This window comes from Cricetulus griseus, assembly GCF_003668045.3.
Source record: "Cricetulus griseus strain 17A/GY chromosome 1 unlocalized genomic scaffold, alternate assembly CriGri-PICRH-1.0 chr1_1, whole genome shotgun sequence".
Lineage (NCBI taxonomy): Eukaryota > Metazoa > Chordata > Mammalia > Rodentia > Cricetidae > Cricetulus > Cricetulus griseus.
In genome coordinates, this window is record NW_023276807.1 from 159,178,467 (window position 1) to 159,204,979 (window position 26,513).

Below are 26,513 nucleotides of genomic sequence, written 5' to 3' on the forward strand. Positions count from 1 at the left end.
ATTCAGTGTTGTGTCCATCCCAGTCTTTGATGCTGTCATCTGCACCAGGCTTTTTCTTTTGGGCCACCGTCTAGCTCCCAAATCATGACACAGAGACTTATTATTAGTTTCGAATACTGGGCCTTAGCTTAGGCACATTTCTGGCTAGCTCTTTTAATTTAAATTAACCTGTTTTTCTTTACCTTTTGCCTCAGACTTTTTACCTTTCTTACTTCTGTATGTCTTACTTTCACTGCTTCTTGTGTCTGCTGGCTGGCAGCTGCCTGGCTTCTTGCCCTCTCTGTGCCCCTCATTCTCTCCTCCTTCTTCTCCTCTTTCTTCCAGCCTAGATTTCTCTTCCTATTTATTCTCTCTGCCTGCCAGCCCCACCTATACTTTCTCCAGCCTAGCTATTGGCTGTTCAGATTTTTATTAGACAAATCAGGTGCCTTAGGCAGGCAAGATGAAACAGCAACCTATCTTTACATAATCATACATCCCTACATCATTAAACAAATACAGAATAAACAAAAGTAACACACCTTTACACAGTTAAAGCAATATTCTGCATCATAAACAAATATAACACATCTTCTCCCAGTTAAAATAATATTCCACAACAGCCATCCTTTCCTTTTTCTGGTTATTCAGACATTGAACTGCTTGTTGAGCCCTCTCGTGGGCAATGACTGATGAGGAGGAGAAGGAAGGGAAAAGCAGAGGTGAAAATACGGTCCAGGTGTGATGACACCTGACACCCCTTGTTAGGGAATGGCTGAGGGAGGAAGATTTCTGGTGTGACACCAGCCTGTACTACATAATGAGGCCCTGTCTAAAAAAGATATTAATGGAAATTTAGATGAGACTACATTGTTGTTAGACTTTCCTGGTCAGGAATAAAAAGTGCTCTATAAGAGCAATATAGTGACTACCCTAAGTCATCTCATAGTCTATAATATAGACTCCATATGAAGGTTTAAAGTAGACATTAGCATATATGGTAATTGGAACAACATACTCCAGCCAAGTACTGGATAAGCAGTATGGAGGATAGAATACAGGACTTGACAGAAAAGACATTTTGGGGATGGACTATCTCTCAGAGCAATGGGTCTGAGTCTGCCTATCTAATCAACAACAGGAACTGGGTGCCTCCTCCAGAATTCTGGTTTAAGATGCATCTTAAAAACAGACTCCTGGTAAGGGGCAGAAGGAAAAAGGAATCTCAAGTCAAATGCTTAACTAGAAGAATCTACTTTAGGGAATTCTCAGGCATAAAATAGTTAAATGAGTTCACCCAGGTTCCAATGTTGGGGAATTTATGCCATATTCATCTAATCACATCTAATCAAAGTGAATGTTATGTGCCAGACTCAGGGCTAAAGTTATAAGGGGAAAGAATTTTTTGTTCCTATGAAATTACAAATACATATAAAAATCACTGCTTTAATGTGAGGGTGAGAGACATGGTGGTAAGAGATCATGTAACAGGAGGACTTGACTGACAGGAGTGACTTCTAGGGGGGAATGATGATTCTGATCTGCAAAGTGAGCCAGCATTAGCAAGCAGAGGGTTGTGCCTGTAGGCAGCTAGTTAAACATCCTAAAGAGGGAGCCACAAAAGGAAAGGTCTTGGGGCAGAAGAAACAGTGAAAACAGGGCAGAGGGGCTAGGCCTTGCAGGAATTCTCAGCAACATTTAAATAGTCCTATCATTAGCACATGGGTTTGTGAAGTCAATGAAAAAGATGCTGGTGACTGTGAAGAATGACTTAAACAGAGACTAGGAGAAATGTGGGGTGATGAGTTAGGTGGTAGGGACACAGCCACACTGGAGTACATGTGAGTGAGATGGTAGTCATGCAAAGAAGACAGAAGCAGAGGCTCAAGAGGTACTAGTACTTGGTGTGAGAAGTGAGGAAAAACATGTCAAGGATGACTTGCAGGATTCTACCTTGGAAAAGAGCAAGAAGTGCCATTTCTTATGAGAGAGTCAGGTCTTAGGGTATCTTTCTTTGGGGCAATGTGATGAAGTTCCTGATCTTGCATGTCTTGAGTTTGGGATGTGTTAAGGAACCAGTACTTGGAGAGGTCAGTGAAACTGTTGCTACTGTGGGTACATTGTGAGAGTCAGTGTTCTGGGTACCTTCTTTTGCTGCTATAAATACCCTGAGGAATATAACTTCAAGAGTCAGTCATAGTAGAACTTGCCTTTAATTCCAACACTCAGGAGGCAGAGGCAAGAAAATCTCTATGAGTTTGAGGCAAGCCTTGTCTACATAGCAAGTTCCAGGCCACCAAGAGCTACACAGTGAGAACTACAAATAAATAAATAAATAAATAAATAAATAAATAAATAAATAAATAAGACATCCTAAGGGATAAAGAGTTCACTTTTGGCTTACAGTTTAATCCATCATGGTGTGGAAGACATGGTAGCAAGAGCAGGAAGCTGGCTGGTCGTAGTCATCTGCATTCAGAAGGCAGAAAGAGAATAGTAAAGTGGGGCCATGGTGGGAAAAAAAACCCCAAAACCTAAAAGCCCACCCCCAGTGACATACTTCCTCCAGCAAGGCTCTACTTCCTGAAGATCCTATAACTTTTCTAAGCAGTGCCACCTGCTGGGCACCAGGTGTTCAAACACAGGAGCCTATGGAGGACATTCCCAATTCAAACTGCCACAGTCATGTTTCTGAATAAGGATGACAGTTCCATAGAGAGAAAATAGGAAGTGAGGAAGAGAAAACTTAGAGTTGAGCTTTACCCATCACTACTACATAATGGGTGTGTAGCAGACAAGATGAAGGTGGGGATGCCTGAGGGGAGTATCGTGAAACTCAATAAAATACAGATCGCAATGAAGTCAGAGCAAGTTTGCTGAGCAGATGTTTAATAGGAAAGTACTCATGCAATGGAGTCAGTCCCGTACAACCATGTGGACCAGGGAACAGAGAGTGTTGGTGGTCTTCGTTACCTGCGCCAGCCTCCAAGTGGGTGTGGCCAACATTTCCCCTATATGGGAGGGAGAACCTTCAGGCTGAGTGATAAAACAGAAGTCAAGAGAAAAGCATGTTCCAGGAGAGTGAAAAAAGAAGGTGCTGTATCCTGATGCTATATCCTACTGACAGAATGTAAGCTAAGGGCCAGGAAATGTTTGTACTGTAGAGGGGTAGGATGGTTGTTGGGTATGATTTACAAAACAGTAAGAATTAATGGCTTAGGAACTTAGATTGATAAATTTATAGTCACACCAATGGCAAAAAGATGAGAGTTTAGACTGTATGTGTAGTAACCTGAAAAGAAACTGTTATAAAGGAGCAATTGTCTGTATGGATAAAATGTGGGGGTAAAATGTGGGAAGAAGCCGGGAGAGAGAACCATGGAGTGTGTTACCAGCAGTCAGCAGAATATTTTGTTCCTTTCTTAAGAGGAATATTTTGGGGGCAGAGATGATTGAGACGGGCTCTCTCATGTAGTCCAGGCTGGCCCTAAACTGGATATGTAGCCACAAGTAATTTTAAATTCCTGATGCTCTTGCCTCTGCCTGCAACATCCTGGGATTACAGGCATAGGCTACCAAACCTGACTATTTGAGACAGGGTTTCTCTATGTGGTCCTGGCTGTCCTGGAACTCTATGTAGACCAGGCTGGCCCTGAACTCACAAAGATTCATGTGCCCCTGCCCCTGCCCCTGCCTCTGCCTCTGGAGTGATGGGATTAAAGGTGTGAGCCACTACAACTGGTTCTATATCTTACTCTTAAGAACAATAAATAGGTATAACTCGGAAGCTACAAATGATGCACAAAGTTTTTTCTTTTTAACCTAGTAAAACATTTTGTGAAACAGCATTTCTAAAATGATATTTAGACTATTTAGCAGGGTGATGAGGCAAGAAATAGGACAAATGTTTGTTTCATCCCTATAGCAAATAACAGCCCTGTTCTAAGCCTCTTGGGTATCTTTTCGTGTGTGTGTGTGTGTGTGTGTGTGTGTGTGTGTGTGTGTGTGTGTGTGTTTGGGCAACTTGTGGAAGTGGTTCTCTCCTTACACTGTGTGGATTCTGGGGATCAAACTCAGATGGCCAAGCATGTCCCTTTACCTGGTGAGCCATTGCATAGTGGGACATCTTTTCTTGACCAGTCAAACCCCAACCATTGTGTAAAGCTCTGCTCAGAGCAACTGGAAGCCCTCTTGAAATACAAAACTAGAGTATGGCTGACTGCCAACAGTTTGAAAAAAGGTTGCATGTGGCAAAGCAAGACAGGCAAGCCAAGAGAGGGAAGAAGTAATTCCATCATCCGCAATAGCAGTAGAATGTGTACCGACTCTGTTGTGTCCCTGCTATGACACTATGCCCACCTTCTCCACTCAGTGACTTTTCCTCATTACTCACTTGTCCCTTACTCTAATATCTACCTGAGCTACACCTTTCCAAATATAAATTTCAGTGATAAGAAGTGGTCAAAGACCAGGTCACTCAAATAAAATAGAAACAAATATTGCTTTTAGGCAATCCAGGTAAAGCACTGAGTTTTGCCCCTGGTGCTGTCTTTTGCAGAGAGAGTGTGGCCACTGTGCACTAACCCTTCAGCTGCCATGGTTGTCTTTTCTCTACCAGAACATTTCTCTGCTGGTTTAGAGGTTGCTAAGCCTCCTCTCAGGGCTGTAGCTCATCTCAACAGTGCAAAGTGGAGTTGTTGTGTGATAAAACTTTTCTTTGAGAGACACAACACGTGTCTTCTAGCTCCAGATAGGGATCCCATGACAGTCCAAGGTCTAACTCGAATCAGTGAGCTTTACTGGGGATACTTACGGGCTCAGAAATGACTCAAAGACAGCTGTAGCCAGGCCCACTCCAGCATGACAGCTCTCAAAAACTGGGAACCTCGTGCACTCTGCACAGCCTGCAGGCAGCCCAACAAGTTGGAGTGTGTCCTTTCCAAGTGACTCTGGTCTAAACCTTTCAGGCAGCACAGCAGGTCATTGCTTCTCCCAAGCAGATGATCTGGTCTCATAGTCTTTGCAGCTTGGCTTGTCTGCTGGGAGGGACTCTTACATTTTTATTGCTTACCCTGGCAGGGAGGGGCCCAATGAATCCGTTCAGTTTCAGGGACTTCCTAAAGTTATTTTAAGATGTTTATCTGCCAGATGGAATGTTTGAATCTCTGAGGAAACTGTTATACAACAGGAATGAGGGGCCAGACTCTCTGATTTGAGGGCACCTTTCTTACCCTCTGTATTTCTCACTTAACTATTACAAGGAGATAAGGAAAGTTCATACTCTGCTGCATAGAATTTTTTATAAAGGTTGCAATAGTTAATACAAAATAAACTTTTCCTGTAAACTTTTTGTATTGTAAATTCAACTCAGGGCTGTATGCATGTTAAGCACACTATAGACCTCTGAGCGACACCTCCAGTTCCCCAAGGTAATGTTTGAGTTATAAATAGGAGTTCCAGATTAACATTCATTATTATTAAACTACAGTTTTTAGATGCTGTGTTAGCACCTAATGTGTAATATCACGTAATTGTTGAAATCTTGTTTTTTTTACAGTCCTAGTTGAAATTCTGGGTGATTTGAATATTGTATATTGCAGAGAACATGCTTGGTAGGAGTGTAACTTCACTCAAGTATAAAAAAATGCTGGCACTGAAGTTGTGCTATACTGAACAGGGCAGCTCTGGGGTCTCCTGCCCAAGTGACTTCCCTAACACTGTGGGGTCAGATTCACCTCCAATTCCCTCATTATTTATGGTATGTTCTTCTCTGCTTTTCCTGTCCTTTACAGTCAGATACTTCTGGAGATTACAGACTCGTGCTCTTGAAGATCTGTGGAGGAGATGACTGAAGAAGATGCTCTCAAAGGCTACTGCCCTGACGACAGGTCTCGGCAACAGCAAAAGCTCTGCTTACAGCTTTCCTACAGTGTCCCAAAGTGCAGACAAATGCAAGACCGCAACCTGTCTGCCTGCTAAGAATTGTCATTGTTCAGTGCAAGGGCAAAAGCAAACATGATTTTATAGTAGAGCATCTCATTCATAATGTAGAGGTTTATAAGGGAAATTCAATCTACAATTAAAGACCTACTGATCATTTCCTACTTTGCTTAGGAAGTTGGAATGAGTGTAGTCTATATCAGGATACTAAAAATGGTTGCTATAATTTGTGTGATTGCTTTCAGCATCTGCCAATACTGTGTGTTGCCTGGCGCCGACAACTATCTTAAAATACATTTGTTGTAAATGCTGTTGCTGCTTTATTAATTATTTTATTGGTGTAGTCTAAAAAAATAATAGTGAAATGGCATGGAGGTACACACCTACAACCCCAACACTCAGAGGGTGGAGGCAGAGGGATGAATAATTTGGGATCATCCTTGTGAAGTTGCAGTACATACAAAGAAGTCCATTGACAACTGAGTGTGTTTGAGGTTCAAGGCTCAGGCAAGGAGAATGGTATCCTGTGGATTTTTGTCAGATAAATGATGTAATAATATTGGGCTAGATGCTGGCAGGAAAAAAAAAAGGTTTCTGGCAGATGCTTCCACCATTCCTCAGGAACCTGTGAAATAGGTTTCTGTCTGCCAGCAAGAGCCACCTCCATATCTCCCCTTCCCCTGGTGGATGAGGCATCTGGGTCCCTGTAGCCAAGGCTCACCTCCAGGCTGCTACAGTTCACAGAATTCCCTCTCCTGCCCTGCAGCTACTGTGTTTTTTTGTTTGTTTTGTTTTGTAGTTGTTTTGTTTTTTTACCTATTAGATTTACCCTACTCCCATTCTTCTCTCTGCTCCAGAGACAGGTAGCTATGGCATATGACAGTCTGTGCCAGAGACATAGTCATGGCTGCTTTGGAATTTCCCAAAGGTCTCTGGCTATTCTCTCTCTCTCTCTCTCTCTCTCTCTCTCTCTCTCTCTCTCTCTCTCTCTCTCTCTTTCTCTTTCTCTTCTCTCTCCTTTTTTTATTTTCAAGACAGGGTTTCTCTGTATTGCTTTGGAGGTTGTCCTGGAACTTGCTCTGTAGACCAGGTTGACCTTGAACTCAGAGATCCATCGCCTGTGACACCCCAGTGCTGGGATTAAAGGCATGCACCACCAACGCCTGGCCTATCTCTTATATCTATAATAAAACCTTGCTTCCCACCCATGGATCAGTCAGTCTGTCAACTTTTCTGTGTCTTTGCTTAAGCCCCTGGATTTCCACACCAGATGTTGAAAGGACCAGACCTTCACCCAGCTTCCTGCTTTAGCAGCCATAACAGGCTGCAGAAAATACCCAGCAAGATGTAGGCCTCTGACGTAGCACATGTTGCTGAGTTTCCGGTCTTCTGACCTTGCTGGACCTGCCCTAGTCACTAAGAGGTCAGATATCCTCCATGTGGCAAGGAGCCAATCAGAAATTAGCTGGCAGGCTCTGGTTGTGCTTTAATGGGCTCTGGATGTGCTTTATGGTAACAGTGGCTTAACAGTGATAGGCAGAGCATAGCAACTACCTTGGAAGGGCCTACAGGCCATAGCAACCAGTTGACCAATCAACACAGGACAGGTTGTCCAAACCTGGAAGTGCACCAATCCTGAGTCTGTTGCGGACCCCTAAACACTCCCCTTACTCTATCCAATAAATTCCCTGCCTCCCTGTCCCTCTGGGTCCTTCTCACCCCACCCGCTGTGTCAGAGGGAGGGAAGAACCAAGTTAATACAGTTAACTCATTAAATAATACTCTTTGCTTTTGCATTGGAATGGGTCTCTTGGTGATTTTGGGGTTCAGAATTTGGGCACAATGATGTAAGTGAGGCTGCAGTAAAAAAAAAAAAAATCACTGAACTAGCTATTCCATGAATGGGGAGAAGGTTATATTTTAAGTAAGAGAGAACAGCCAGAGGCATTTGTATGAGTCCAGATCAGACAGAGAAAGAAGCAGACCAGCCATGGCCAAGTCTAGAGGAGTGGGCATGGGAAAATCGCAGGTTACAAGGAGCACAAGTAGCTGGGGGAGGGGAGGCTGTGAGCTGAAGCAGCCTGGGTGTTTAGGGTAGAGAAGGAGGTAGAAGGGCTGGGATGTTAGTGTGGGCTTTGAAATGCATAACATAGGCTTTGGTATTTATATGCCAAGGAAAGTGGCAGGTTCCTGAAGAATGCTTGGACTTTATATCCACAAGATTGTTTTATAGTGAAATGAAGTATTTTAAGAGGTATTCATGGGGATGGAGAGATGGTTTATCAGTTAAGAGTGCTTCTTGCTCTCCCAGTTAACCTGAATTCAGTTCCCAGCAACCACGTTAAACAGCTCACCACCACCTGTAATCCCAGATCAAGAAGGTTACAGGGTATCTAACCTCCTAGGGCACCCGAATTCATGTGAACACTGCCCCACACATACACATAACTAAAAATAATAAAAATAAAAATTAATACTAAAAATAAATCTTGAAGAATAAAAAAAAAAAAAGGTGTTCCATAGAACATAACACTCTGAAAATGTTATTTTAAGCCATGGTCAGTGGTTCATCCCTGCACTTATAGCAACTAAATTTAACTTGTTAGACCCCCGGAAAACTCAGACCTCTGAGGTCTCAGCCCAGGACCTCGGTCACCCCAGTCACCAGGCAGATTCAAAAGCTTGTTGCAAACTGCATGAGGCTTTATTGTTTAATGAGCTAACCCCATGTTAGCTTGGGTCTTTCACCCACCCGCCATGGTAGATGGCTAACAAAGAGAGCTCGAAGGGGCTGCATAGAGATCTTGTAGGGCAGCATAAGGGGAGTATCTAGGGGTACACACAGGCTCAGGATTGGTGTGCCTCCAGGCTTGGAGGGTTTGCCCTGTGTTGATTGGCCAACTGGTTGTTATGGCCCATAGGCCCTCCCAGGGTGGTTGCTATGCTCTGCGCGTCATTGCTGTGCACTTGTCTGTAAAGCACACCCAGAGCTGTAAAGCATAGTGCCACCAGCTAAATTCTGATTGGTTCCTTGCCACGAGGCAGGGATCTGACTTTCTAGTGACTAGGACAAAGTCAGACAAGCATGTGTTCAGCTGTTATGGCTGCCGACAGGGGCAGGCATCTGATCTTAGTGACTAAGACAAGGTCAGACAAGCTGTTATGGCTGCCGAAATGGGGAGCTGGTCCCTTCATAACTAATATTTTTCAAGTTAAATTGTTTTCATATAATATATCTTGGTCATTTTTACTTCCCCCAATTCTTCCCAGATGCTCTGCACTTCACTACACACCCAACTTTATGTTTTCTCTCTTTCATAAAACAAAGCAAACAAAAGAACCCCCAAAGCAAAAACCACACACACAATCAAAACAAAACAAGCAAAAAAAAAAAAAATGGAAAAAAATTTCCCCCCAAAAAAGGAAAGAAAACATTGAGTTTGTTTTGTATTGGCCACCTACTCCTGGGCATGGGTGCTGCCCTGAAGTGTGATTGATTATACAGTGAGACTTCATTGGAGAAAACTGATTTGCCCTTTCCTAGCAGCTATCACTTGAAAATAACTTCTTGGTTAAGAGTGTGTCTTAGGGTTTCTGTTGCTGTGAGGAAATACCATGACCATGACATCTTTTATAAAAGGAAGCATTTAATTTGGGCTGGTTTACAGTTTTAGGGGTTTAGGCCATTATCATCATGGTGCCATGCAGGCAGACGTGGTGCTGAAGAAGGAACTGAGAGTTCTACATCTGGATCCACAGGTGGGAAAAACAACTGTGTTCTGGGCATAGCTTGAGCATATATGAGACCTCAAAGCCTGCCCTCCACAGTGACACACTTCTAACAAGGCCACACCTCCCAATAATACCACTCCCTATGGGCCAAGCATAGGGGCCATTCCTATCCACACCACCACATTCCACTCCCTGGCCCCATAGACTTGTGGCTATAACATAATGCAAAATGCATTTAGTTCAACTTTAAAAGTCCCCATAGTCTATCACAGTCTCAACAATGTTTAAAAATCCAAAGTTTCTTCTGAGAATCGTGTAATCTCTTAACTGTAATCCTCTATTTAAAAAAACACAAAACAAACAAAAAAACAGATCACATACCTCCAACATATAATGGTGCACTATATTCATTACCATACCTGCCGGAGCCCGGCTTGTATCAGTCCCACATTACAGAGGCTATCTATTTTGGACTGATGTCTTTGGGGCTGAGATCGGAGCAAGCTGAATGGCCCTGGGTCCATCCCTGAGTCAGGAAGTGCTGGACTGGGAAACTCCTAGCTACCCAACAGCAACAAAGATGAGACACAGATATCTTGTCATTTCAAGAGGGCTCTCAGTCCATGCTGGAGTCTGGAGTCCAGACTCCTCTCCTCTTAAATAGCTTTCCAACAGTTGGGGTGACCACAGAAGACGTCTATTATCTTGTGTAAAGCTGATATCAACTATATCCTTTAATCCTAGAGACACTCCTAAACAGTCCCTAGGCAAGTACACAAGCCCTCAGAATAGGTGCGGACACACCTAGGGCCTAGGTCTGTTGTTATGCAAACTAGAAGACATTCTCCACTGAGGCTGGCATCTTAAAGACAATGGGAGATGCAGGCTCCTGGAATTGAACTGAGGTTTGGACCCCAAAATATTATAATTGATATTTTTTGGGCCCTGACACATTCCAAAACAGAGAAAAGGGAGCATAGTGAGGAAATACTGAACCAAAGCAAGACTGAAAACCAACTGAGCAAATTCCAAACTCTACAGCTCTATGTCCAGTTATCTCTGTCACTTATATAGTTTTTACTTTAATCATAAGATAATCATATAAACTAGACATTATTATTACTTTGGACGATAAGGGAGGATGATTACTTAAATGTTTAAGATGTTCTTGAGATAGTGATATTGATGCTGGAGTTGTTTGGGACAGATCCTGGGCCCTGGCAGCCCTAACAAGCTGGGTTTGGACATTTGTCCTCAATCAGTTAAAGAAATAGATGATAATGAAATCTGAAAAGTGGGATTTATTCAATACAGCAACATTCAAAAGAGGAACAAAGAAAGACAGCCAGTGGCCCTCAAAGCCCATCAATAAATATGACATTGAGGTTTAAATAAAAGGAAATAGGTATTCATAACTAAGAATCCTAGTGAAGGCATGACCCTGGCCACTTTTGACCCACTGTCTAGGCTGTCATCTGTCCTGCAAAAGACAAGTTGATAGTCTCTTTTTTAGAGACAGGCTTCTTTTCTAGCTGGCATCACTTTTTCCTTCTCTCAACCTGACTGAGGAAATTCCTTGGGAAAGTCGTCTCCATAGTCTGATAACCAAAGAGAAGACAAAGTTGCCTCTGTGTAGAGTGTGTTTACACCTGCTGGGAGAGTTCCATGATCTTACCTCAAAAAGAAAGAAGATGCTGTTACCCTACATCATATATTATGATGGTGTGTTAGTCAATAGTGGTGGTTTTCATTGCCTCCGATTTCCACAAGGTGGCAGGTCGACTTCAAAGCCAAGCCATTGGATTTGTGTCCGAATGGCAAAGGCTACTTTACTTGCTTGAGAATAGCTACTCCAAACAGCAACTACTTGGAAACATGTTTCATGGAGTGTATGTCACAGTACAGGCATCTTTCCATCACTATAAACTCTTTATCAATGGAGCATGTGGATTATTCAACTCAGTACTTTGGTTTCCAGCATATATATGTATATATATGCATAAAATATATACTAACCCTGCCATGAATCACCTGCACCAGCGAGTATCAGTAAGTCCACTCACTGAGCCCTGTGCTTAATCCCTGAGGACAGCAAAGGAGAAACCTTGCAAGCTAGAAGGAGCCCTGGGTTTGTGATATTGTGAACTGCAGAAGGCAATAGACTCTAGAGCAAGAATATACTTGGTCTGGAGATTGGATGCTACAAAAATGGCAAATGAAGATACTGGATAGAAGCTGTAAGGGTTTTTGAAGGAACTGTTTAGGTAATACAATCCCAACTTTCCCTCTGTGTGTCCTCTACTGTCCATTTTCACACCACTTGCATACCATGTTGATAACCTCCATTTCTGAAATTATAGTTTGTCTTGGATGCTTTGGTTTTGGAATCAGATTGCCCTGGGCTCAAATCTTGGTTTTTCACTTACTACAACAATGTGTAGTAAATCAGTACATAATTGGAAAATATCTTTACAACCTGATACTTTAGCTAGGAATAATAGTGCTTACACAAAGACCCATGAATATTTATGACATGAAGAATTTAGCTCCATAAAAATTAGTTAGTGGGCTAGGGATGTGGCTCTGTTGGTGTTTGCCCAGTATGCACAAGGCCCTGAGTGCGGTTCCTAGTACTGCATAATCAGCAGTTAAGTGTTCAGTAAACATCTGAAGAGAAAATAAATAAGATTTATTTTAGTCCTGCACAGTGGTAATATCTCCAAGTTTGACACTGAAAGTCTTTGGGAAAAATATTCCTTTGATATCGAATCAAATATGTACAGTTTGGTGATTGCAGGGTCAGACAACAGGTCCATGGTCAAGCCAGGAGGCATGGACTTTTATTGTTGTAAATAGGTGTGAGGTTTCAGTAAGTCAGTTTAGTGCACTTAGCCAGGGCCTGCACCCTGTCAAGTGCTCCGTAAATGCTAGCCATTGTTCTCTGGCTTTCTTTGGAAAAACTTACAATGGCTTGTACTCATTCAGTTGGGGGATGTGGGATGTTGTAAAGTTCTCTTGAGTTTGCAATTATGAGAGGGGATATAGCTGACCTCCAGGCAAGTCCCTGCTTACCAAGCCTTGCTTTGTGACACATGGAAAGTACCCCAGATTTCTTTTCAAAACTACCCAATAAACGAGTAGACTCAGGTCCTCCTGCCTACTCTCTGGATATCCCCTCAGTCCCTGAGAGTTACTGTTGGTTGCTTTGTACTCAAGCCATTTTGCTGGTCCTTTATGTCTTCCAGTTAAGGTAGGCCTAGCTTGGTGGTGCCTTCTCCACCATGATCAGCCCTGCTAAGAGACCAGAGCTGGCATGTGTTTCCATCACCTTTCCAAAGTCAAAGAGAGAGAATTTCAGAGGAGTTACCCAACTCTTGTTGAATGGCTGCTGCAGCACACTTAAAAAAGAAATGCCAGACACTCCAGCCCAAGCCACCCAAACAGTGTGTGTGTGTGTGTGTGTGTGTGTGTGTGCGCGCGCGCGCGCGCGCGCACGCGCACGTGAGCGCGCACTCAAGAAAACTGGCTGTCAATAGCTATGTGTGGTCTCTTTGGGCAAAGCTCTATGAGGGACAAAACAAAACAAAACAAAACCCACAGTCCAAAGTGACTCTGCAGATCCCTAGTATTGCATTAAAACAACAGTTGTGATTTGTCAACTGGCACTGGCCACCTGAGGTGAAAATGACATTGAGATCAGTCAGCTCCTGCTTGAGAGAACATGCCCCATTTAGGAGAAGACAGAAAACAAAGGGGGACACAAAAGGAGCTTCAATTATCACCTCCTTTCAGAGTACCAGGCACCCTGGTCTACAAAGTCTACCTCAGATGGCCTCCACAGATTTCCCGTGTGGAAACCTCAATTTCCTTTGTGTTGTGTTATGTTGGAAAGCCAAGCCCACAAAAGAAAACCCAGGTTATATATTGCAACTTCTATTTAAGCAGGTGTTAACTGATCTCGTCATGTAAAATGTTGACTTTGATTATTACCACACTAAGCAAACTGTCCCAGCCTTCTATTCCTTCAATATTTATTGCGTGGTGGCTATGGGTGAGGAATTGTTGCTATGTGCTAGGGTCATGAGGATGGATAAAGCCATGCATTTCCTGGTTTCAAGGAATTGCTGTACTAGGGACAGAATGTTGTGTTAGAGAGGGTATGGTAAAGAATCTGGTGACAGAAACTGGTGACATGAACATTAGGGAGAAGGTTTTTATTGTGGGTGTGAAATAGAAAAGATCCAGAGCCATCTGGAGAAGTCCAGAGTGGAGAGAAAAAGAAGTAGACTGGACATGGCTAGCAAGATAGACATGGCCAGGGTTGAGAGAGATGGGACAGTAGCAGGGGCAGGGGGGAAAAACTGACTATTATAAAAAGAAACATGTATCCTGGGAAGAGGAGGTCTGGAGAGACTAGTGTGGACTTTGAAATGAATAACAAGCACTGGTAGCGAGGGACTGAGGGACCCTGGAGGCTAGTGTGAGCCTTGACATGCAGCCACAGATACGTGTCAATGGAGAGTCATGTCCCTTCTGCCAGAGGTAAGGGAAATGACTCCTTTTGGTAGTTGGAAACCAGTTTCACAAGTTCCTAGGGGAAATGCTGGCTTTTATCTAATCACCGGAAATTCTACAGTCTAGCTTGAGCTGGTTTCTGGATATTTGGACAGCCTGAGACCTAATTAATGTCACCAGGGTATTAAGGCTACAAGCCTGTGTCCTGGCAGTCCTCACAAATGAAGCTTGGCCACCCATCCACAATATGCCAATTAAAGAGACAATTGTGAAATGCAGAGATGGGAAACACATTTAATGTAGCCACATCGAGAAGAAGTAAAAATACTAAGGCCCAGTGACTCCAAAGTCTCTTTGGGTCACTGATAATGAGATTTAGGTTTAAAGAGAAGACAAGAGGTATGTGCAGATAATCACTCTTGGTCAAGGTGTGGTCACTGGCCCATTACTATTTTAGCACCAACCTCTCCTACAAGATGATCTGACAAATTGTCAGACCATGAGAAATTCCCCTTTGGTCTTCAGTCTATTCCTTCTCTCAGCATGAGACTCCTGGGGAAACTCTAGTCCTTGAGGTCCATTGTTTCAATAGCTAGTCACCAAAGGCAGGGGCACAAGTGTGACAAGTACTTTTCCTCCTGCCAAGAAAGTTGCATGGAGAAGGGTGGAGAATAAGTACAGTACTTATTCTCAGATAATTAGCAAGGAAATCTGGTACTTGTGAGGAGGGGAGAGCTGGGTTTGCTGTGTAACCTCAGACATGGTTTGCACACTGTTTGGAATTTGCAGAACTAAGGCATTAGGTGTCTGGAGAGATTGCTGGGTGTAGCATGTACCCAAGGCAAGCACTCTGCCACTGAACGACAGCCTCAGTCCTCCTTTTAATTTGTATTTTGAGACAAGATCTCATTAAATTGACCTTAAATTCACTATGTAGCCTAGGCTAGCCTCAATGTACAATTCTCCTCCTTCTGCCTCTCCTGTAACTGGTGTTGCAGTCTTGACCTACCAAACCTGGCTCAATGTAAGAGTCCTAAGTGCAGTAGTTAAGTCCACAGTTAGCCTAATGCAGGCTCTAATTCTAGCTATGACATTACTAGCAGTGCGGTCATGAAATTTGGCAAATTATTTAAACCTTTATTCCTCCAGGTCCTTACCAGTGAAGTCTGAATCATAGTAATTAAAGCAATCTCCCAGGACTACAAAGATTGAGGGAATGGAGTTAAGTACTCAGAACTGTATTAAAATGGACAGGAAGGGAAGATGCTGTTAGAAACGCTGCAGACAGCTGAGCACCCCTAAAATGAACAGAGGTCAAGGAGGAGCTAGAGATGCACACAGACATAGGAGAGATGCTTATGATATAGCTCTAAACAGGGAAAGGGAGCAGACGGAATAATGGGAGAACAAGACAGAAAGACTGAAAATAATATCAGTGGCAACTGTTTCTCTCTGGGTCATCAAATTATACTTCATTCTTTTTCTCCTGTTTGTATCTTCTACATTTTAAACAACTTATGGGCTTAATGATTTAATTTCTTTAAATGAAAAAAAAAAACAGACAGTTTTGTTACCAGAAGGAGCCTGTTACCAAAATGAAGGATTGGCTACGTCAAGTAAGGTGTCATTGGGGTGTCATCTTTGAACTGAATGTTAGGGAAACTGATTGTAGGGGTTTTGAAGACATCAAGATTAGTAGGGAGACAGCTAGCTCCCCAAACTGCCTCAATGATGAATTATTTGATTACAATGTGAAATCATACTTCAAGGTGTACACACCTGTTAATCTTCAGGAATGAGGCCCTCCCTTTGGACAATCATAGAACAAATTCCAGGTTTTGACTTGCTTGGTCTTCCTACTTCCTCTGGCCTCAGAAATCCCATGAAGGGGTCCTGTCCGTGGAAATCAACCAGAGGCCAGCTTTCTTCTAGAACCCCCAGAATGATGAGGGTCCTATTGTCGATGAGCAGGCACTGGCAAATGAGGTCTGTGTGGACCCCCAGCCCAGGTGAGAGCCCTTAGAGGATCATCTTGCATGTACCCAGAGCTCACTATCTCCCAAGTGGGTGATCCAGTCACATGGCCGTCTAGGAACATGTCTGCTTTTCATTTCCTCACCTGAGATGTCGGATTCCTAAGTACAGAATATCAACAGGTGGGACCACCGAGCCCGAGGCTCATGAGTTATTTCAGACGTGTATACAGCTTCCAGCTCAGTCTAATAGAAAGACTATATTACATGGGAATGCAGGAGAGTGCATCTAGTTCATAGGGTCACATATCTGCAGAAAGGACCTGTGGCAAGGAGTACAGCAATTGTGCCATTGGTGGAGGACTGCAGGCCCAGATCCATGTTGCCTCAGCAGTCCGAGTCTCCTTCCCCTCAGGGATTCCATTCAGGTAAAGGTGGACCTTTGGCTTCACATCAGGCAGAAAAGAGTTTCCAGGTAAGCCAGTAAGAGTATGAAGCAGCCCCGGAGTTTGTTAAAATATTTTTGGGTCCTTCTGTGTACCCCTCGCTGTCCTGGAACTCTCTCTATAGACCAAGCTGACTTTGAACTCAGAGATCCACTTGCCTCTGCCTCCCAAGTGCTGAGATTAAAGGCGTGCGCCACCACTGCCCACATTTTATTAAAAGATTTTAAAAACAGATTTAATAAAATAATGATGAATAGAAAGATACTCAATGAAAGAGTGAGACACACTCATGTCTGCTTCTCAGAGCATCCCATCTCATCATCTTTACAACAGTCATCTGCAGGAGTTAGATGATTTGTGAAGTTACTGTCTTCACAGTGTCGTCTAACTCAAATGAGATCCATCACATGATAGTTTCTGGAATGTACCTAGCAGAGCTATAACTTATAAGGTAAGAGTTTATCCACGAAGGATATTAGGATGCCGTCATAATAAATAGTTAATGATTGCCTTGCTCATGAGATGCTTGGGAAATATTCAGGAGAGAAGCCAAGTGTTGCCACAACCCATATATAAATAGCTAAGCCTTAAACCTGGTTTGTTTGGTTTTGGTTTTTTCAAGACATGGTTTCTGTGTGTAGCCTTGATTGTCCTGGAACTCAATCTGTAGACCAGGCTGGTCTTGAACTCATAGAGATCTACCTGCCGCTGCCTCCCAAATGCTGGTCCGCAAGTGGGCAACCTTCATTAGAAAATGCTGCTAATTATTCCAGAAACTTTAATACTCAGTTGGCTTGAGGCTTCAACTAGACTCCAGAATAAAGGGTTCCTTCTTCTTCCCATGTCCCCATTTTTTTATCCTGACACCTTTCTCTACCTTCTGTCTCCTGAGTCCTGATTTAGTTCCTGGCTAACTCCAGCACTTGTCAACAAGACAAAGAAATTTGCTGCACTGTTTGTTTGGTCTGTTTGCAGTTATTTCAACTACAAGGAGTTCCCTGGCTACAGACAACAAACTTTCCTCATTCAGTTTTCTCGGCTTCCTTTCTGTGTTCTGTTGCTAGTCTGGCTGAACCAGGTACTGCCAGAAACTTTGGGGAAGTCCAAAGTTTCCCAGGTTCAGAATCCACCCTGAGAAAACCCCCACGAGGCCTCACCACGAATCCTTCTGGGTTTGCCTCTGGACACTGACATTGTCTGGCTTCTCTTGGGATGTTCTGGATTTCCTTGATTTGGTTGTCCTATCTTTCTTCAAGAAATGTCTCTCAGGCCTTCCTTCCTGAGGTATAAAGCAAAGACTAGGGTGCATTCTGAGCTCCAATAGCACCATTTTGTTGTGTAATGCTGGCAAGTCACTCAGCCTTATTGACACATCATCTCCTCTAGTTCTAAGAAAGGAGAGAATGTATCTAATTCAGAAAACTTGTAATTTATAAAAATTACTTGGAAGACTGAACTTCTAGGAAAGAGAGAATGTTTAGATAGTAGACAGGAAATATAAATTGATGTATCATTAAGCAAGATGGCAAAATTAAAGCACCTAATACAAGATCTGAAACAAGATAATCACTGGTACCACTTCCTCCCAGCTCCCCCATTCTCTTTGGCCTTATAAAGTGCCAATATGAGATTATTTGGACACAGAGGATTTATTATTTGTTTCTTGGAAACCCAAGAGAAGGTTCCAAATTCTACATGAGACCCATGCAATATTTTCATGTTCTAAGTTCCAGCATATTCTTGACTTCCTTGCAAAGAGAGAACTTCGGCTTCCATTTAGATTTTGGCTTTGTGACTTCACGGGCTTCTCTCAGTGAACCGACCAAAAGATTATATAGTCATCCCCTTGCACCCTTTCAGGGCGTGTGTTTTGGTGTAGTAGACACCACTATTCTTAGCATGCACTATGTGCAATTTATACATGCCACCTCATCTCAACTTAATAGTTCCATGAGAAAGATAATATTTCCATTTCACAGTTAGAAAGCTAAATCTTATGTGCCTAGGCCGTTTTAGAACCACTATACAAACAGGTTTCTATAGTTCTAAAAATCACCAAGCATTGAGAAGCTAGGCAACTGATCAACATCTTTGAGTGTTTATTTCTCTGAAAAATCTAGTAGTCATATCTACTCAGTCATCAGTATTAAGATCCACCATGTGCTAAGAATTATTTTCATTAATATTTTTATTTTTGTGAATTTCATGTACTAGTATTTACACCATTTCCATTTCTCTTCTCAATTCAATTCTTCTTGTGTACCCCAACTCCCTCTCAAATTGGTGTCCTCGTCTTTATTATTGTTACGTGTGTGTGTGTGTGTGTGTGTGTGTGTGTGTGTGTGTGTGTGTATGCAACCTACTGAGTGTACTTAGTGTATAGGTATGTACATGTATTTAGGACTGACCATTTGGGATCAGATAAGTTATCAGGGGTTCATTCCTGGAGAAAGCTGATTCTTCCTCTGTCAGCAGCCAGTGACTACCTGTCACTCTTCATCTAGGGGTAGGACCTTGGGAAATTTACCCTTGCCCATGTTGTCATATTGATTAGTATGGTCACTATGTAGGTCTTGTTGACTCAATCATATCATTGAGGCTTTGTGGGTGTAGCATCCCTGTTATTTCTAGAAATCACTATTTCAAAGTAGGCAACCTTGTCCTCTGGCTCCTACAATCTTTCCACCCCTCTGCCCTAGTGAGTAGGAATTAAGTCCAACTGTACAGTTCTCAATTACCTCCGGGATGTAAGTGCCACTATTACACCATTGGGCACATCTTGCTGGGCCAGTCATTGTCGTGGTTAGAAAGCTTTACAGCAGCATGGTACTACTGATTGGTTTTCTCCATTGGTAGTTTGCATAGTACCTTTTGATACTATGAGAGCCAAACCTGCATTATTTTTTAGATTAAAAATAAAACATTTATTTAGACCTGGAATATAAAATTTGCACAAATCAATGGGGTAACATTTTGATACTTGTAGACATGATATAATTTTAGCATATATTAGTTGTAAAAAATAATAGGTTTTGTTATTTCCACATATGTACATATTTTTATCATGAGCATCCCTGCTTTACCCTCTTTTGTACCTCTTCTTTTCTTCCCCTTCCATACCTAGTGGATCTCATTTTACTTTGCTGTTCTAGCATCTCACACATGACAGAAAACATGGGACACTTGTCTTTTGTGAGGATGGTTTTATTTCACTTGAAATAGGTCTTCACTTCCATCCACTGTTTTTGTAAATGGCATTATTTTATTCTTCTTTGTAGCATAATAATACTCTATTGTGTATATTTGTCACATTTTCCATTCATTCATTAATGAGTACCAGGCTGACCCCGTAGCTTGGCTACTGAGAATAATATAGTGAATAATACGAATGAACAGGTATCTCCACAGTAAACTGAGTGCACAGTAATGACATAGTTGGATCTTATAGTAATTCTGCTTTTAACTTTTAAGCGTCCTCCATACTGACTTCTATAGGAGCTACACTCACTTGAATGCCCATCATCTGTGGATATGGTTTTCTTCCTCCCATCCTTCACATCCTCTCTAGTATTTGGTAGTATTTTCTTCTTCTTTTCCCCCTCAACCTTCATCAGAGACTCTTCTTCCTGCACTAATTGGTAACTAAAAAAGACATCCACAACTGGACAATGTGCAGAGAGTGAGAGACTTTGGAACACTTGGCCCTAATGGGATGTGTCAAAGTTGTTCCATGAAAGCCCAGAGATCTATGCAGAAAAGGAAACAGAAAGATTGTAAGAGTCAGAGGTGATGGGTGACTCCAAGGGCACAGCATCTTCCAGACATGAAATGACCAATACACATATGAACACATAGAGACTGTGACACAGGAACTCAACAAGGCTATAGCACAACATGGAAAGGTTCAAGCCAGATAATCCCAGCACTGAGAAGGGGAGGAGAACAAAATGTCCCACTCCTACCAAAGAAGCTATACAATTGGTGACTGCTGGAAAAGGGAAAACTCAGTTTTTCCAATGGAGTGTCACCAGGTGTATCAACAACACTCCAAGGCAAGCCTCAGGCGCAAGAGTGGGTGGCCAACACAAAATAGACGCCATGATTTTCTTGTTAATTTTTGTATTTTTTTTTGTCTTATTGTTTTTTTTTAAGTTAGCTTTGATTTTTCACTTGAGGTTTTGGGGGAGAAAATAACTTGAAGTTACGCATAAGAAGGAGTAAGATCTGGGAGGTATTGGGGAGGGGCTAAAATATGATCAAAATATTGCATGAAAAGCATTAATTCAAAAAGGGACCAAACATTGCTTTATATTCTGCATGCACATAAATAAAAATTCAGTCTCTCTTCATAGAATCTACAGACCCAGACACAGACATGGGTAAATAATTTGATAAATGCCTAGAATTTGGCAGTTGTTAGTTTACTAAATCTTTGCAGATGTCCTACACTGAGGGTGCTCTTTTCATGACGACCTTATCTGCTGAGCATCAAGTTCATTTTGATCTGCAAAATTAAAAGGCTGCAATTATTTGATGGTTCCATATAATTAAAGTCAGTCTGAGAATGTGGTACATAGTCATATTCCCAAGCTGACTCAAAGCTGTGTCAGCGAATATTTGTGGTCCACTACTGTTTTCTCAACATCTAGCCTAATGTCTAGTACATATTAGGGTGACTGACATGTAATTGTTGAATAAAACTAAGTGCTTATTACTGTACATGCCAGACATTGTTTACTTTGAAAAATGCGTTTTACCTGATCTTTATTCTTAGAAATTCCCAAGGCTCTCTGGTGAGAAGAATAGCATTCTGGCCTGGTTAGTTGATAGACGTAGAACACAAACATCCTCCATGAAATGCCTTTGGGAATGGAGAATACATCAAAAGATTGTTTACAATGATCAAGCTGACTTCATTCTGGGGTGCAGGGATGGTGTGACATATGCAAAAAAATAAATGTCACAAGTGGACTGATGGACAGAAATCTTCCAATTACCTCAACAGAGGCAGAAAACATTTTGATAATAAAATCCAACATCTTTTCATAATTAGAGCCCCAATGAGAACTAGGAATATAATGAAAATATTGTGAAAAATAAAGGCTATGCCTGACCAACATACAGCCAGCCAGTACTGTTTTAAGTGAAGAAAACCTGAGATCATTTCCACGAAAATCAGGAGCAAAATGTGTCTACTTTCTCTACTCTTACTCAATACAGTTTAAAATCTTAAATAGAAGGCAAAAGAAGGACATAAAATGTACACAAATAGGGAAGGAAAAGTACTCTTATTTGTAAATGATATGATTCTATACATTAAGAGACCCTAAAGACTAAGAAAACTCTCAGATCTGGCAATTATACAGTAAACAAAATTAACACACAAAACCAGTAGCTTTCCTATATGCCAATAACAAATGCGTTGAAAATGAAATGGGGTGGGGGAGAATCTCATTTACAATGGCCTCAAAATGCATTTATTTGGGGGGGAGAATAAACCTATCAAAAGAATGAATTACCTCTACACATAAAACATTAAGACACTAAGGAAGAAATGAAATTGTAGTATATGTTAATTACATGAAAGTAGAAACAAAACTGTTGAAAAACAAAAGGGGTTGACCAGAGGGGCATGAAAGGGTCTGTCAGTAACACGATCAATGGATCAATGCACAGGATGTATTTGTATGTAAATGTCCCCATGTAATACACTACCATGTTTAATGAATATACACAGTGAAAAAAATCCTTAAGTTTGTAATGAGAACTGACAAAATGACTCAACAGGGAAAATTCTTGTCACCCAGCTTAACAACCTGGGTTTGATCCCTTCAACCCACATCAAAAGCTAGACACGGTGGCACACAGCCACCCACTTCTAAACCAGCCACTTCTACAGTCCTACCATCTCCCAATATTCAGATTCTGGAGCCATCAGGGAAGAGTCCTCAACATCCATTCACTTCCTAAGAGCAGCACTTCTGAACACTACCTATACTAGAAACCAAACGTTCAACACACACGCACACACACACACACACACACACACACACACACACACACACACACACACACACAGGGAACACTTACTGATTCAAACCACAGCAACATTCAACACTCCACACTCTAACTAATCTTGATGTAAGTGCATAACAGTGCTGTTGACTATCTAGTTATGAAATTTATGTTGCTCTCACCACCACCTAGGACAGAATAGAAATGCTAGGACATAATATCCCACAGGCAGCTTTCAGCCAATGAGAACTGCGAGGCCATGGACAACATGGAAGCATGTCTCCTGGCTCCCTACGCCTTCAAGGGAGACTGAGTCCAGGTCTGATGGTGGAAGCCTGCACATACTGTACCCTGTGTCAGCATCCTTCTCTTCCTTGGCCATGCTTGCACTTACCCAGTGTTTCCTGGGATCCTTGCCTGGTTCCCACCCAAAGACAGAAGGGATTGTGTCAGTAGTCATCATAAATTAGGAAGTATAGCCTTCTGAACTCAATATGTAGAAGAGTTAAAGGAAGAGATGAGGAAATAAAGCATTTTAGAAAGAAAAAATTTGTGTTGATGTTCTGGGAAGTCACCAAGAGATGGAGAGGCTGGAACTGTGATGCAGCTCAGGGCAGACAGCCCCACTGAGGAGGAAATGAGCCCTACGTTCAGTTCTGCCTTCCTCTGACAGTAGAGAGATGCTTGCAGACATGTGGGAAGAATACAAATGAGAAAAGATGATAATAAGGTAGCAAAGGAAAAGGAGAGAGTCTAACAGTAGAGCTCAGGGTTAGAGTGCCTGCCCAACATGTAGGGGGTTCTAGATTCAGAATCTAGCATCATTTATAAATAATTTTAAAAAATTAAAAGAAAAAGAAGGGAAAGATACACCTAATTATTAACTGCCACTTACTACCGTCTTAGTTGGGGTTTCTATTGCTGTGACAAGACATCATGACCATGACAACTCTATAAAGGAAAACATTTAATTGGGTGGCTTATGGTTTCAGAGGTTAGTCCAATGTCATCATGGCGGGACATGGAGGAATGAAGGCAGACATGGTGCTGGAGAAGGAACTGAAATTTTTACGACTTGATTCACAGACATCAGGAAGTAAACTGAGAAAGACACTGGGCAGTATCTTGAGCACATATGAGACCTCAAAGCCTATCTCTACAGTGACACACTTCCTCCAACAAGGCCAGATATACGCTAACAAAGCCACACCTCTTAATAGTGCCACTCTCTTTGGGGGTCATTTTCTTTAAAACCATCACATTCCGCTCCCTGGACCCCAGAGGCATATCATAATGGAGAAATGCATTCAGTTCAACTTCAAAAGTCCCCATAGTTTAATAATAGACTCAAACTTAAGAGTCTAACGTTCAAAGTCTCTTCTGAGATTATTCAATCTCGTAACTGTAATCCCCTATAAAATCAAAGCCAAAAAGCAGATAACATTCTTCTAACATATAATGGCACAGGATATACATTACTGTTCCAAAACATAGGGAAGCATAGTCAGGAAATACTGGACCAAAGCAAGACTAAAAACCAGCTGGGCAAATTCCAAACTCTACATCTCCATGTCTGATGTCAAAGCATTCTTCAGATCTCCAACTCCTTTCAGCTTGGTTGACTGCAACATATTTCTTTCTCTTGGGCTGTTTCCTTTCCCTGTTAGTAGCTTTCTTCCACAGGTATTTCATGGCTCTGGCATTTCTAATGTTAATATACAGGCATCTGTACTGCTCTGCCCTGGGGTTCTGACGGGATAGCCCTCAGCTGCAGCCACTAAGAGCACCACCTGTGCACATTTACTATGTTCCCTTTTAAAGGGGCCCTGCCCATCTCCTCTCTCTCTCTCTCTCTCTCTCTCTCTCTCTCTCTCTCTCTCTCTCTCCCTCTCTCCCTCCTTCCCTCCCTCCCTCCCTCTCTCCCCATCTATCTATCTATCTATCTATCTATCTATCTATCTATCTATCTATCTATCTCTCTTCCCTCCACCTGTCTTTTCTTTTCTGCTGCTCCTGTCCCTAGAGGCCAGTCTCCTCCCTCCCCTCCCTCCTTTTCCCATTCCCTTTCCCCTAATAAAAAAACCCTCCACAGAAGCTCTGCCCCATGGTGTTTTTCTCTCTCATGCCGCTTTTTAAATTATAGCATCTAACACCTTGGGGTCTTCAAGGCAATCTAAACTTCAAATTCACAGCTTGATGCAATGGCCTCTCTAGGCCTCCATTCAGGGACACCCCTGACACATGCCTGGCCTCAGCAGCTTTCCTTAGTCACCGAGACAAATTCCATAACTCCTTTCTTCTATCCTTAACTACAGAACTACGTGGCCAAAGCTGCCGAGTTCTGCTGCTTACTGGGGCTGGATCATGACCCTCTCATTCAATTATATGTTCACCAGCTTTGTGTTTTCAGTAGTTATCTTTACTACCTAAGCCTGGCTATCCTCGAACTTGCTCTGTAGAACAGGTTGGCCTCAAACTCAGAGATCCACCAGCCTCTGCCTTCCTAGTACCGGTATTAAAATGCATGTGCCACCACACCTGGCTCTACACTTTTCTTGAATTCCTTTTCACAAGTTGGAAACTTACTGGGTGGGATCTTGCCCTAAGATCACCACTCCCTTTATTCTATGTCTCAATCTGTCTATCACCTTAAACACAGGACTTAGCTCTATTCCACCTCCCAGGTGCTTTTTTTCATTATAGATCTTCATAAGCATGAGCACTAGTAACCACACAACAGAGTCAATACTAAGCTGTTTTGAGATTTCATCTGCCAAAGAATTAATCTAAAATGCTTCACTTTAGCCTCAGGAAGTCCAATTTTAAGGGGGTCAGTTTCTCAACTAAGATTCCCTCTTCTCAGATATGCCTAGGTTTGTGAGAAAAACCACCAGCACCAGCCAAGTAGCTGCCCTGACATGCCCATCATAGGTAGTTAAAGGTACACTGGGAGAAAAAAGCAGGGACTGGACGGATTGATAGAAAGTAAGTTAAAGTTTGATGAGAACTAAAGATTTTCTGTTTTCCTTCCCAGGGAATGTCTGCTACTTCTGGCCAGGAGTGACAATGAGTCTCACACTCAGCACCCAAGCCGAACAGGTGCTACACTCAGTCAGAGCTGTGCATTGTCCTCATGCTGTCCCGAAAGCAAAAGATCCACAAACAAGAATCTGAGACCACTTACATCCAAGAAAGCAGAACAACCAGTGTCCTTAGGGACTGTGATTTCTCCAATCTTACTCTTGTTTTATTCACTATGCTCCAGCAGCACAGGTTCCTGCATTGCTCCTGAAGCAGGCCAGACACCCTCGACCTCAGGGCCTTTGCACTTGTCTTCCTAAACAGGAAATTGCCTTATTTTTACACTTCTGTCATGTTTCTCTTCCAATGGTCCATTATCCATAGCTATCCTCCATGAAAAAAACAACTTCAAGCACTTTCTGTCTCTTGCCTTTCTCTGTCTCCAACTTAAACTCAAGACCTTTTCTTTATGAGTGTCTGATATATCTTCCCTTCTACAAAAACAAGCTCTGTGAAGGGGAAGTCTGAATTCTTTTTGTTAGAGCATGTTCTTGGCATCTGTAGTAGGAAATGATCCTCACTGAGTACTCTACAGTACTTATGGATGAATGAACCAATGATAAACATCAAATCTTGGCTCTCCTTTCCTCCCAGTTCAACTCTTCCTGGCTGCTCTGGTCAACCACAAATGTCTTTGAGATAGACAAGCTGGGTTTAGGTTCTGTCCATATGGTCATGCACACCAAACTGTGACCAGGAGTTCCTTCAGCAAGTGCTCTGTTTTAATGACCAATGTTTGCAGTTAGACACTTCCTTCACCATTCATTTTATGTATCCAGAGACTGACAGAGAAGTGTCTCACTTAGGGTCAAGGTTTAGGTTTGCAAGTATT

The 26,513-nt window shown here is 42.3% G+C and overlaps 1 protein-coding gene across 1 annotated transcript in view; it reads left to right on the forward strand.

Moving 5' to 3' along the window:
- The window catches only part of Anxa3 (annexin A3), a 54,090-nt gene extending 47,857 nt beyond the window's left edge, over nucleotides 1-6,233 (forward strand). Inside the window, exon 15 of the mRNA XM_035453057.1 lies at nucleotides 5,772-6,233. Within this exon, the coding sequence (XP_035308948.1) occupies nucleotides 5,772-5,831 (60 nt within the window). The 3' untranslated portion in view covers nucleotides 5,832-6,233. The remainder of the gene's footprint in view (nucleotides 1-5,771) is intronic.
- The last annotated feature ends 20,280 nt before the right edge of the window (nucleotides 6,234-26,513 follow it).